Raw genomic sequence first — 14,223 nt, 5'->3', positions numbered from 1 at the left:
CCACACAGATCTGATAAGACATCATCAGTACAGGCTCAATATTTTTGCAGCCAATAATTCATTGTGCAACAGGGGATACAGTACATTGAATCTTGACCATCAGGTCAAGATTTGCGTGAAATTGCGTCAGACATAGCCGCAATTTGCAACACTAGATGTTTTATAATGGAATTAATCTAGAGTTGCAATACCCTCCATTGACAGCCCATTGATGCAAATCGAATTTCCGATCTGCTTGTATTAAATGACATTAAACTCACCAACATTGCAGCTGTAGGGCAAACTTGAATTATCCTCTTTCAATCTGCAAAGTGTTTGTTTCATAAAAATCCACCATAGACATGTTATGAATCACTCTATTGCTGAACAATAATGCTGTGAAAACCTTATACTGTATATGTAAAATGTATTATACTTTCTTTCCCCCCAGTATTAGTATTATTTTAAGTGCAGCATATTTCCAATACAGGATTGAGAGACAATCACTTAAAACATGCAGGGAACATATTTTATTAGAGTAACTAGTCTAGAACACATTTATATCCGACTCATGGCCTGTATCACATACCTTACTTCCACATTCAAATTGTAGCACCTGTTTTGCTTGCACACTGACAGCAAGAGTTTCCAAAATATATCGTATTATGTGGTTGAAGCCATCATTAAAAATGATGAAGATCGATTCCCTTATTCAATGACATGTCCCTTGCGTGTACCTGACGAAGACCCATAAGGGGTCGAAACATTGTCATCCTTCTAAATAAAATTATTGTGGGAGCTACAAAACAGTGTGAGCAGAGCACTACATCTCCTTCTCCTGTACGTATTTTGTTCAGCACCTGAAAGTTCTTTAGAGATGTGCGTACTTTCTTTTGGATTCATGTCCCTTGCGTGTAACAATGAAACTTGAAGGAAGACAAGATCACAGGAATCGGATTCCCGCTCCAAACTGGACCCCATCAGTTATTCTGTAAAGATAAGAGGGAAATATGATCCCATTTACATCCAAAGAGAAGAGAGAAAAATAATCTTTCCAGGGATCATAAATTACCACTGTAAAACTTGGTCTCAGTAGGAGAGACCTATTTACTAAAAAAACCCCACTATGAAATAAATGAAAATAACTCATGTCACATTTGGCAATTGTTGTTTATTTGATAGTATGTGTATGATTTGATTGTATACTGTATGCAGGGCAAATCTGCACTGATCTCATTAAATGACCCCTATGAAATCCTCAGGACTGAAATCCGTCCCCAGGACTGTGATGTACAGTATGCTGTACATATAATATGGTTGATTCTCCAACACTGTCCCACAAGAGTGAAATTGTTTTGTTTGGGGAAAACATTTGAAGAGTAACATAAAAGTAACGTAAATGTTAGTGTCTGTGAAATTCTCCTTTAAGAAGCATCAGACCATGCTTGAAGTTCACTTTTATTCTGGAAATGTCTGCATTTCAGGATGTATTCCACCAGATGGAGCTACACAGCACTGATTCTACCCACTTCGGTCTGGGTACAGTTCAGCCTTTTACCATTTACACTTGCAAAACTGATTAAATGGTACCATTCATAATAATGACAAAAAACATGCATGTTTATACAAAAGGCAGTTGATTGGTGAGTAAAATATTACAAAATAGCAGAAATAGTTGATTGCTATTTCTGCTACTTTAGAAAGATGTTTGAAAGTGTATGGACATTTTTCAACATGGAAAACGATTTACGATTATGCAAAAATAATTGCGATTATCTCAAATAATTAGACAAGTACCTGTCTCCACTCTGGACTCCCATAGGAATGCAGTAGTTCAGTTCTAGACGAGCGATGTTCCCCAGACGCAGCACGATACCTGCCCCATACGACCAGCGGATACACTCTGCCAGCTTCTGCAGGTGAGCTTGCGGGCCCTCTCCTGGAAGAAGGTAATGACACACACACGCACGCACGCACGCACGCACGCACACACGCACACACGCACACACGCACACACACACACACACACACACACACACACACACACACACACACACACACACACACACAATAAATGACCTGATAACCTAATACAGTGGTTTTCAACCGTCTTCACATGAAGGTCCATTATTTATTTTTGTTAGTAGTTACTTTGAAGATTTGGGTTATTATTATAATACATACTGTACATTACCCACTTCAACCCTATACATTTTGGCCATTTGAAAACAGAAAATATACAAGTTCACAATGCGTTGCAATGCGACGCATTGTGAGCTTGTAGATCTGCTATTTTAAAAAGATGTTTAAACATTTGAGTATTTTCTACTTTTGGTACTTTAAGTACAATTTTATACCAATGCCTTTGTGCTTTTACGCAAGTATATTTTGAATAGCAGACTTTTACTTCTAACAGTAGTTCATTGCAGTATTGATACTTTTTCCACCACTGTCTATAATGAACACTAACTTTACGTCCTGAGCTTTGTATACCTGTACTCTACTATTAACCTACTGGGTCGCATGCTAAAACGTTTGGGTCCCACTTGTTTCAGTGGGTATTGTCGTTTCAGAGTGATTCTGATACCCACCGTAGTTGAGGTTGCACAGATTCCCGGCGTTGAGGAAGAAGTGTGTTCTGAAGAGGTCACCAACGCCGCCCCGTCCCGGTCTGAAGGGAAGAGGCGTGTAGAGGTGTAGACCCCCAGCCCAGTATGCCTCTCCTCCCAGGTAGTCACCTGCCAGACCAGTAATACCAGCACAGAACACCACAGGTCAGTAGGCTAATAGTGGTCCTGTGTACAGAAGGGCAATGGCTAACAGCACCATTGCAGTCTATATGGGTTGGAAGAGTCACTGTTTTCCTCATTGTCTGTCAGATACATTTGCAGGAGGCTTTGGGCCTGTAGTGTGTAATATATAAAGTATATAATGTACAAAGAAATGTCTCACCATCGCTTTGTGGACCCATACTGTACATACTGAACCCTCTGATGCTGGTAGGACCCCCAAGATAGAACCTAGTGTACACACACACACACACACACACACACACACACACACACACACACACACACACACACACACACACACACACACACACACACACACACACACACACACACACACACACACACACGTCATGCGTCATGTAAGCACAGAAATAGACACCCATCAGTGCCATCACGGGGCGGAAGTGGCTCGGGTGTAGAGTGGTCGGTATTGCAGCTGGATGGGAACCGTGGGGTTCCCAGTTAGATCCCGGGCTCCCCCAGAGTTAGTGTCGAAGTGTCCTTGAGCGAGACGCTGATTCTGATCTCTGACCTCTAATCTGCTCCCGATGTGCAGGTTGGTGCCTTGCATAGTGACGGTATTGAAACCACATGCCTCCTCTGATACAAATGGAATCACTTTCCGCTTCTTTTCACTTGGTAGGAACACCCTATTCCTCGTAGGAACACCCTATTCCTATTCCTCGTACTTCAACACCCCTGTTAACAGGCACCGTTGACAAATCTGTAAGACTTGCTAGAGTAGCGACAAAGAAAGCTCTTGCTGTCTGGCTTCCCTCCCGTGAACAAGATCAACTGTGCTTGTTAAAACACTCGGCCAGGTCGTAGATATCGCGGCGGATTTAAACCCCTCATTTTCACAGTGGTGCTCAGGAACTTTACCCCTGTGACAGCCAACCACCCCAATGTGTTTTATTCTAATTCATGACTGTGTATAATATAGTTATATTTGTAGTTAGATACATCCCAGGTGGATTCATGCAATGTATTTTTGTTTTAGTTGTTCCATTTACAGTGACTCATAGGAATAGACTACATGACAACCAGGAATAGTCTGGTGACCACCGGAGAGACTGATGACAGCCAGAATGTAGACGGCACCCGGGAGCAGTTTGGGTTGGCGCCCCAGCCTGTGTCTTCCGTGAGGAGGAAGTCCGACAAACCCACGGTGAGGCCTTTAGGAGGGCCATTCAAGCCAGAAGCGGAGCCTGCAGCACCACCATATCTACCATGCAGAACCATTGCATCTCGATATCCACCACTCCTGAATGACGTGCCTGGTGCTGGGAGACTGGTGTAACGTACAGGTCCTGGACCTGGTCAGAGCAGGAATGGACCTGGTGAGACTTAGGAGGGGCCCGGACAGGAGTCTAGTCCGTCCATGCGCCAGTTCCTCTCACTCCCAGTTCCGGCAGAGTAGTTCCGGAGCATCGGATTGTGTGGCCCTGGTGTTTCCCTAATGGGACTGATCGAGGGTAGCTACTGGGACGATTTGTTTGTGTAGTTTCATGTAGACTAGAGCTTCATGTCCTGGAGATCACCTAACATCATGTAAATATGTTTAATATGAGCTATTTCTAACTTCATGTGAATACTGTCTTTACTTTGTTCCATATTATAAAATGAAAAGTTATGTTTGTGTTCGCTGATTAAATCATGTCAAGATGTCTTCTTGAATTCACATGACTTTTGATGATTTGAAATTGATGAGAATTGTATTTATTGCCTCGTTTTACCACCATTTATGGTATAAAATAATTGCATTGATTAATTGAACAACAAAAAAAACAGATTCATGTTTTGAAAACATAACCAATGAGCATGATATAAACAAACTCGCAAATAGGGGCCAAGAGAAACATTTAAATATTCGGTTGGACGGTATATATTCAATAACGTTATGTACAGTACCTGTCTGCTATGCTCGTTGGCCTTTCACCGATCGGCAACAGCACCCCTCCCCACATCGAGGCAGACAAGACCTGAAAGATGAAGGAAAACGTAGGAAAAGGTCAACAGTAGAAAACTGACAGAGAATGATGGACATTCATGAATGGACAGGAATATGTTGCTTGATATTGGTGTATGTATGTATGAACCCTTGCACTGTGAATGTAATTTTGTGTTAATCTGAAATTTTAAATTAAATTAAATAAAAAAAATTAGAACTGACAGAGACAGTGTAGGAGAGACTAGACCTTGTACGATACTACTGTAGACCTACTGGCCTTCTCGGTAGGAACAATGCAAGTTCAGAATGCATGCCCTGTTGTAATACGCGTTGTATACCCGTCGCCGTCGGTCTGCAGGTGTCCCTTTTATGCCCATATGTGGAGATCCCTGATGTCATCAGTGCTAGTTGTTGATACATAGACTGTTGTTTGTACATTGGCACCTATTGAACTTCTTCCTGCATAACCCATCCTAACTGTTAGGACCGGGAATCGAACCCAGTCAGGTGGTGAGAGCGCCAAATCATATTCACTACTACTACTACTACACCCCTTTTGGTGTTAGCATTATGTTATGCTTTAGCTATTGAAAAATAGCAGATCTAGTACAAGCCACTCTGTGGCGCGCTACGAGCTTGTAGGTTTGCTATTGAACGACTGACATAGAAACATAGCTTTTTCAGAAAACTGTCAGGATGTAGAAGACATTTTTAGAATCTGATCTCAGGTCAAAATGGTTAATTATCCTTGTTGATCATGAAGAGAAGCCTTCTATTCAGAAGGTGTGGGTGGGATGGTGAAGGTGTGAATGAATGACCTTACAATGTGTTAAATAAGTAGGCTTCTGACATCTTCATTTCCATTTTCCAGCCATTTAGTTGCAAAAAAGAAGAAAATACTTTTTTTTTTGGGTCGCGACCCACGGGTTGAGAACCCTTGACTTACGCTACCTTTAAATGTATTTTGTGATACTGTAAGTGTATGATCAGATTACCATTTTTGGAGGGTAAATGCTGAACTACGTTGTTCAGCATTGTAGCCAGTTGTGTAACAACCAGAAGGAAACAAAAGCAAACCTGACAGAGGAAACAGTGCAGCGGACCAGTGGCGCAATGGATAACGCGTCTGCCTACGGAGCAGAAGATTCCAGGTTCGAGTCCTGGCTGGTTCGAAGTTTTTTTCTTTTTTTTTTTTTTTTCTCGCTTATGGGAAAGAATTGTTAGAGAATAGTTTTGTACTCTTTTTGAGGGTGGTGCCAGATTCACGGGTTATGTAAAACTCAGCATGCGCTGACAGACAACACGGAGGGAGTTTAGTGCACATTGTCTCCACCAGGCCGAAGGCATGGGGAGAGAGTACTGTATGTTTTGCACTCTGTCTGTTACCAGCTAATCTCCGGTACCGTTAACCCGGGCGATGCCAAATTTTGCACGCACACTCCCTGGATGCCAACGATGAACCTCTGCCCCAAATGTTCAAGAACGGCTGTTATAGCGCCACCAGGAGGCCGACTTTTGTAAAACACATTTTTTTATATTACTCCTCCAGATTGCAGCATGCAATTTACGTGAAATCTTTCACAGCCTTTTCTACTAGGCTGAGGAATATATCCCACCCTTTTCACATTGGCCTGTTATAGCGCCACCAACAGGTGGATTTTTGCAAAACACATTTTTGGAACAAAATGCCTCTGAGCGTGCAATTTACGTGAAATCTTTCACGGACTTTCCTACTAGGTTGAGGAATATATCCCACCCTTTTCACATTGGCCTGTTATAGCACCACCAACAGGTGGATTTTTGCAAACACACATTTTTGGAACAAGATGCCTCAAATCATCCAATTGCCATCCAAGGCATAAGAAGAAATGTCACCCTTTTAACATTGGCCTATTATAGCGCCACCAGGAGGCCACAACCTGACCTGCCCTGCCGGCAGGCAATTTTGTTTTGCTAACGCCTGATTCACGTCTGGCTTTAGCCAGTTGGTTACAGAAACACTGGTACTAAAGCATCATTTTTCTTTTTCTATTTTCTTTTCACTCTAATTTGCTTCTGTTATTAACATAAGTCACAAGAAAGTTATTCTTTCTTGGTCATTTAATTATAGTATTATGTTATGTATACCAGCTGAAATGAAAAACATGGTTTTAAAACATTAAAGAGCATATTTGATTCGGAACTGCCCTGTTGCAGTGCACAACAAATGAAGCGTGCGGGAATTTAGATCCCATAGCCTGAGAAGACAGGAGGGTCAGCTGAACAATCAGTGAACAACCTTCCCCCACCACCCACAATGATGTGATTGGCTGAGGAAGCAGCTGTAGCCCTACTAACCCCGCCCTGTTTCACAAGGAGATACATCTTGATATGGTTGCGAAGGCTGAAATGGACTGGACTGAATGCAATGTAATTGAGGATAATTAACGGAATATAACTAAATTGCACTAAACGGAACATATAACTTTACATTATTATGGAGTATCTCACCGAGTCCCAGAACAGACTTTTGTTGAGTTGGATCTCAAAGTCCTCCTTCACGAAACTGGCATCGCCCCCGGTGTAACCGGCCAACTCCTACACAACACACACAATATAAAAACATGAACATGGAACACAAAACAATGTCACTACACTAAACACAACCAAACGGAGTTGGAATCAATAAAATCCTCATCCCTACGATTGGTACTTTTTTTTTCCAAACACAAAAACGTATTTGTGTCAGTGAACACAAATAGTATTATGGGTAGTAAACGAACCTGGTGGATCTTTAGCAGGGCTCCATTCCTGGGCAGAATGGAGGAGTTTCTGGTGTCAATAACCATAGCATGCTGGGAGAGAAGATAATTAGATAATTAGAAAATTAAAAAATTAAAAACTATAGAGGGCATGCGCATGCATAAAGTGAATGGCAGATCAAGTGGCAAATAGAGTGGCAAAGTGAGTGACAAAGTTAATTTAATGTAGTTTAAAGTAATTTAATTCAATCAAATTTGACTTTTCTGTTTGTGTGTATGGGCTGTCAAGGCCAGAAAGTAGTTTTTTGTCACTCAGTAGGCATTCCCGCATAACTTCCGGGTATGATGATAATGTCACGCGCATACTCTCTATATATTTCTACTTGTTAGTCGTCTTTTAACAATAACAACATTGGTATATACAGTATTCATATATATGTTAATGTTTACCCCTTCACCAAATGCACCTAGAGGTGTGCATAGTTGGGTTGTGTGGCTTAATGCCTCAATAAAGTATTTCAGTCCAACTTTGTTTGGCATTTTTGGCTCGCTCTGGTTGACACATTTGCAGGCTAAGAGTGACAAACAGTCAATCTGTCAATGTGTTTCATTCAAGTCCCATGTTGCTTCACTCGACTTCCCGCTGTGCGATGTTCAACAAAAAGATATTACTTTTTAAATCACTTTAAAAAAAGGCAGGCAGCAAGGTTTGTGAGACAATGTCTTTAGAATACAGTACAGTACCGAGAGTGAGGACTTGAGAGAGTGACCACTCTCCTCCCGGACAGCGAAGGATGCTGTACGAGCCAGACAGCCCAGTTCTCTCCACACACCCTCCCACTTCAACGTCTGACTGGTTTTCCACAGTGGGAACTGGTGGGACAGAAATACAAATGAACATGCTTCATGTAAGAGGAGAGGAGAGGTCTGTATGCTTTTTATGGGAACTAACCACTGTAATGTGACAGGTGGTCTAGCATGTTTATCCCATTGAATGTTATGAATATGACTCACGATCACCTTCCAAAGCGTTCTATGGTTTGTTTGATTTTCAAGGAAGCCATTGGATTCAGTTCGTGTCATACAATACTGAAATACATTTCGGCTATGCTTTGTTAAAGTTACAGTCATTTATGCATTTTAAAATGCATACTGATTTGAAAAGTTTATCCAAAATAAAACATTCCCTGGAGAATCACAAAATGCAATCACCCATGAGTAACTCATTTATGTTTGGCCAACATTGACTCACCTTGGAAAGAATGCAAACAAAAGCAAAGTCTAATAATGAAGACATTCTTGGAAATAGACTGTATATATATATACCAGCTTCAATACAGTCTATTCACAGCTTCTGACATATATCATGCAGTTTCCCAATAAAGTCTCTATTCTAGACCTTTAATTCAGGGTGGGAACCCCTTTTGGTGTTTTAAGCATTATGTTCTACTTTAGCAATAGCTATGGAAAAATAGCAAATCTACAAGCAAATAGAGCGGCACCGAGTGCCGTGCTACGAGCTTGTAGATCTGCTATTTTAAAACAAAACAAAAGGTGAATAACCAGTGTCAGGGATGGAGGAAAGTATTTACGGTAATTTCTGTGGAGACACCTCGATCTGTCTCTCTCAGAGAACTCCATGGAAACTGGCCTGTGACTTTGTACAAGTTGATTGAGAAACTGTTGCAGAGGAACAGAAAATACAATGTTACCAGAGTAGAGAAAAGCATTTCCTTCATATCACCGCTGTCAGAATAAATTGTTGAGAAAGTTCAGTTTCTCTGCAAGAGGACCTACTGTATAACCAAGTATAACTTGTGGTGGAGTAGTCATGCCTTACTTGCGCCCAAAATGTCCAGGTTGTGGTTTGAAGAAAGACAGACCATAAGATGTCTCTTTGGTGCCATAGGAGAACTGGAAGGTGAGTTTCTCTGCACGGCCCAACATGTTGGGGAGCTTCAACCCTAGTACCTGTAAATGTGGAACGAAATCATTTCATCAATATCTATTTATTACAATAAAGATTCTAGAGGGAAAAAACAACTGTCCACTCCAGCATTAGAAGGACGACATCAGTCACCAGAACCAGGGATGTGTTCTAAATTGACATGAATATATCAAATATCTATATATCGAATCAAGTAACTGTCTTTTACTGTAAAGTCAAAGTGAAAGAAGGCGTAGGAGAAGGGGTGCCATGGGTAGAACTATAAGTAGAGAATTAAAAAACAACATAGGGTGGTCTTTCCATAGCATCACCTGCAATAATAATAATTTATGGAATAATGTAGCTGACACTCACACATAGGCAACGCTACAGGCTACATTTTATATTTAGAATTTGCTCTTCAAGTTTATTTGTCCTGGCCTGACAGCCCATAGTTCTGATTGAGGTTCCTGAAGTAATCATGTATCTTACATAGAAAACTCTCTAGAAAACAATCACAATTAAATTAACAGAGCAGACCAAGTCTGCCATCACTAACTTCAGAACAAGCTGAGGCGTATCTGATACTTGACTTTGTATAGCAGTAAATAAATGGTAAATGGTGCATTTATATAGCGCTTTTAGTTTTATCCAAGGCTCTAGTCTTTACATACAGTAGATGTGCATTACATTCACCCATTCACACACACATTCATACACCGGTGGCGGAGAAAACCACGCAAGGCACCAAGCTGAACATCGGAAGCAATTAGGGGTTCAGAGTCTTGCTCAAGGACACTTCGACACTAACTCTGGGGGAGCCCGGGATTGAACTGCGAACCTCGCAGTCCATCCAGCCGCTCTACCGGCCACTCTACCCCTGAGCTACTGCCGCCCCAGGTCACTCAATACTGAGTGACCATGCTTCCTGGTTGTAGATGAGGTCTGTATTGTCGGTGTAATGGATGAGACGGAGTGACCATGCTTCCTTCATATATGCGATAGGTGAGATCTGTATAGCAGGTGTTGTGGAACTGACCATGCTTCCTTCATTGTTTCCGACCATGGTGTTGTAGCTGCCAGTCATCCGCCTCAACTCTGTCACCTCAAACGTGACATCTAGACCGTTGGGAAGAGCGTCCGCACCTACAGGGGCAAAACAAGTTCTTGCTTATTTATCTATCTCTAAATGCAACAAAAGGATTCATTTTATCATATAAATACTGTAAGTATTTATTATATATATCGTAAAAAATATATATACATATACGTATATATATATATTTTTTTATATTTTTTTATTATAGTTTTTATGTGAACAATGTAGATCAGACAATCGCCAGAGAACCTACTGATACATCTGGGGAAATATAAATGAATTGAATGGGCTTAGACACTGGAGAAATTCAGTGGTAACAAACCTACGTCACTGCTTTGAAAACCAATCGTGGACACCATCATAATATGAAGGATCCTTCTAAAAATCTCTGAATAGTTTTGGCACACTTTTAGCCCATTCACTGTATTTAGATGTCCCCAAACATATCTGTACGCACTACACACAGATCTCTGATCGTCTGGCAATGTACTTTATTTCTTCGTGTTGATTTGTTGAAACATAATTTCATAATTATCCGAAACCACGGCTATCGATTATTCAATTGATCAAACAATGTATCAAATTGATACTATCAATACTTGCAACCCTAATGTATAGGAATTAAAAATCACATATTACATCAAAGACAGTGTACTAAGTTGAGTAAGTTCTAATGTAAACCATGATGTTTGTGACAGCACCTTGTGAGGTGTCGATGACAACTTCTACTTTTCTGAAGATGCCGAGACGTAGCAGCTTCTGTCTGGCTTCATGGGACGTCCTCATGACCTAATAACACATGAGAGAACCACATATTAGGACTGCTGGTGGGAACACACTCCAACACAACAGCTGTTTTAGTGAAAATGTACTGAGAAGCACATTTCCCAATTTTCTTATCCCACGATTTTGCAACCCATTTTTTTCCACCCAGTGTCCATTATCTAATGTAATCCTGGGCGCTACACTTCCTCTGCCAACCTGGGGGGGCAGCGGACTGACTTTATGCTTCCTTCTATGCATGCTGCTTCTTGTCACCTGCCAGGGGGAATTTCCCCGGCCAGACGTAGCGAGTGGAAGGAACACGTTATTCCGACCAGTTCCTTTCCCCTACATCAGGTGCCCCGGCTGGCCAGGGGGAGGTAGTTTAGAGACCAGGACTACTGCATGTTTTGTGAGGGTACCTACCCTAGGAGAACATGCAAACTCCACACAGAAAGGCCCTTTCGCCAACCCCGCCTCGGGTATGGGCATTGCTGACGTGGAGGAGGGAACACGCCCCCCAGCGCCAACAGCGTCCCTAGCGGGAATCGAACCCAGGACCTTCTAGCTGTGACACGACAGCACTACCGACTGTGCCACGGTGCCCCCACATTTCCCAATTTTAACAAATTGTCTTGAGTTTCAGGACTAAGAAATGCAAGCAATTAAACATGAGCAGAAAGGTTTACAACTGACAGAAACTTCTTCAACTAATACCCACGTCAATTAGGTTTTTGGCTCGGAAGACTCCAGCGATTTCATAGGTTAACAGGTCATCCTTTGTTCTCGATAGGCCGTCTATATGTACACGTTGAACCACAACCTGAAAATAATTAGGCAGCAGCAAATGAGCAAATGAGTTGTTTCTCAAAAACAGCATTGTCTAAACAGATTTGGTGTTTCTACATCTACAAAAAATAGACCCATGCTAAACTATTTTAAATGATGCAGAACGAGGCAAATCCTTACATTCTTGTTTTCCAGAACCTCTTGCTTTGAATCCAGTTCCATCTCTGGTACCTCAATGTCATCGGCTTGGACACCCAGCTCAGGCCCTCGCATGGGCAGAGGGTCTAGGCTCTGTGGCACAGGTCAACATCAACAAGTAAAAGGTTATATTTTAATACTTACGTTACCATACCATGTTACTAGCCTGGAATCGATATTTGTTTTCCTTCTTTCTGATTGGTGAAGTTAGGAAATGCGAGTCAAATAGGACCCTGGCCAGACTGAGAAGCGAAGTGAGAAACAAATCCACAGAACGTAGCGAATCAGTCTGGATTCCAGGCTACCATGTTATTCCCATAACATGCAACATATTCTTTGTATTACAGAAGTGTGAGGAGAGGACCTCTCAGCTAGGGCTGTCACGATTACTTCATTTTACACTATCAGACAAGAGTTAAAGATCTATAAGGGTCCATTTGGTTACCAACTCTCAATAATTTAGCTGGGGACCACCCGGAACCCCCTCAAGGACCATTGGTGGTAGCCTGGCGCGGCCAGACTCATAGCAAGGATTCACTGACGCTTCCTCCCCGAAGTGTCAGTGAATCCGCGCTATGAGTCTGGCCACGCCAGGCTACATTGGTGGTCCCTGGACCACTGGTTGAAAACCAGTAATCTAGCTAACTCAGAGCCCAAAATCAATTCTGTATAATTAGTCATGAAGATCATGTTTATTATCATATGCTGTGCCTATGGCTGATTATACTGTAAGTTTATTCTTGGTTGATTTATTTCTCATCATATAGCCTACAGTACCATTAATTTATTTTCACATTTTACTATTATTCCTATATTCTTTATATTCATTAAGAAATCTCAGTAGCAAAGGCCCAGTCATGTATACTTTCTGTTGAAATGCATAACAATCCCTAAATGCACAGCCTTCAAAACAGCTGTATTGTATAGCTTAGTACCACCCATAGATACTTAATCTGTTATGTAATAAGTATATCTACTTATTACCGTATCCGTTAAACACGGATATGTTTCTGTATACATTATGACAAGACAATGATAATGTGCAAAGCAAAGCAAAGTTCTTTGTTTACCCAGGGAAGTGGACTAAGCTCGAGATGCTTGTTTACAGCCACACCCTGCTCATAGAACATTTCATGGTAGGGGTTCAATGCCTTGCTCAAGGGCACTTCGTGCCGGTCCGGGGATTTGAACTTACGACCTTCCGGTATCAAGACAGCTCCGCAAACCGTTCGGACACCGCTGCCGCACAGCACCCCCAAATGTATTGTCCTGTTAATTCCCATTTTTACCTCTGAATATTCTCGATTTTTTTCTGTAACCCTACTTTATTGCACAAAGAAAACATTGTAGTTATTATTAGAATATTAAAATAATATTTATAATCCCAACATCCCATTCTACAGCGAATTAGATGTTGTGCTTGCTCACAATCAAATGACACGATAAATAATATCACAATTAAAGAAAATTTGTCTGAGTGGTTATTCATCTATTTACAGAAATAAATATGTCAATGTTACAAACTAAGCCTACTATATATTGTATAGATATATCATAATATATATTCATAACTTCAAAATATGACTCCGTTTTGAGGATTATGACTCAGTGGTCCATTAGGATAGGGCCTCTGAGGAGATTTGACAGCAGTAACATTAGCCCTGTTACACTAGTGTAAATAGGTCATGCGTCCATGATCCATCTATGTAATAAATGTGACGTAAATGTCCTTACCCTGGCATGTACGGTACCCATTCTTAGCGCTAGAGCACGACGCCCAGTGAAATATACCAGATATATTTGGTTTATTGGAGAACTTAAATCAAATGTACAAGTCCGTCCGACGAGGGCACTTTATATTTGCAGGCGGGTGCCGCCATGACACTCTTTGACCACGCCCCCCTTTCCTATTTTTTTTCTCCCCCCACCCCCCTTCTTCTTCTCTTCCTGCTTCTTCTTCTGTTTCTTCTTCTTGAGCCACCTAC

At 41.4% G+C, this 14,223-nt stretch overlaps 1 protein-coding gene across 2 annotated transcripts; it reads right to left on the bottom strand.

The window, feature by feature from the left end:
- Positions 1 to 494: 494 nt before the first annotated feature.
- samm50 (SAMM50 sorting and assembly machinery component) lies at positions 495 to 14,134 on the bottom strand. Of its 2 annotated transcripts, none has more exons than XM_080760976.1 (15): positions 13,973 to 14,134; positions 12,221 to 12,331; positions 11,973 to 12,074; positions 11,191 to 11,278; positions 10,430 to 10,536; positions 9,304 to 9,434; positions 9,056 to 9,143; positions 8,208 to 8,336; positions 7,485 to 7,556; positions 7,213 to 7,299; positions 4,683 to 4,753; positions 2,932 to 2,999; positions 2,571 to 2,717; positions 1,777 to 1,918; positions 495 to 968 (listed from the first exon to the last, which is right to left on the bottom strand). In XM_080760976.1, the coding sequence occupies exons 1-15, from the start codon at positions 13,991 to 13,993 to the stop codon at positions 923 to 925; spliced, it is 1,410 nt and encodes a 469-aa protein (XP_080617102.1). In that variant the 5' UTR covers positions 13,994 to 14,134; the 3' UTR covers positions 495 to 922. The 2 variants fall into 2 exon arrangements, with proteins under 2 accessions (XP_080617102.1, XP_080617101.1); XM_080760975.1 differs by having other exon boundaries at positions 2,571 to 2,728; positions 2,934 to 2,999.
- Positions 14,135 to 14,223: the final 89 nt, after the last annotated feature.

Source organism: Protomyctophum bolini (genome assembly GCF_963924005.1).
Source record: "Protomyctophum bolini genome assembly, chromosome: 4".
Taxonomy (NCBI): domain Eukaryota; kingdom Metazoa; phylum Chordata; class Actinopteri; order Myctophiformes; family Myctophidae; genus Protomyctophum; species Protomyctophum bolini.
This window is presented reverse-complemented; position numbering and strand designations above follow the sequence as displayed.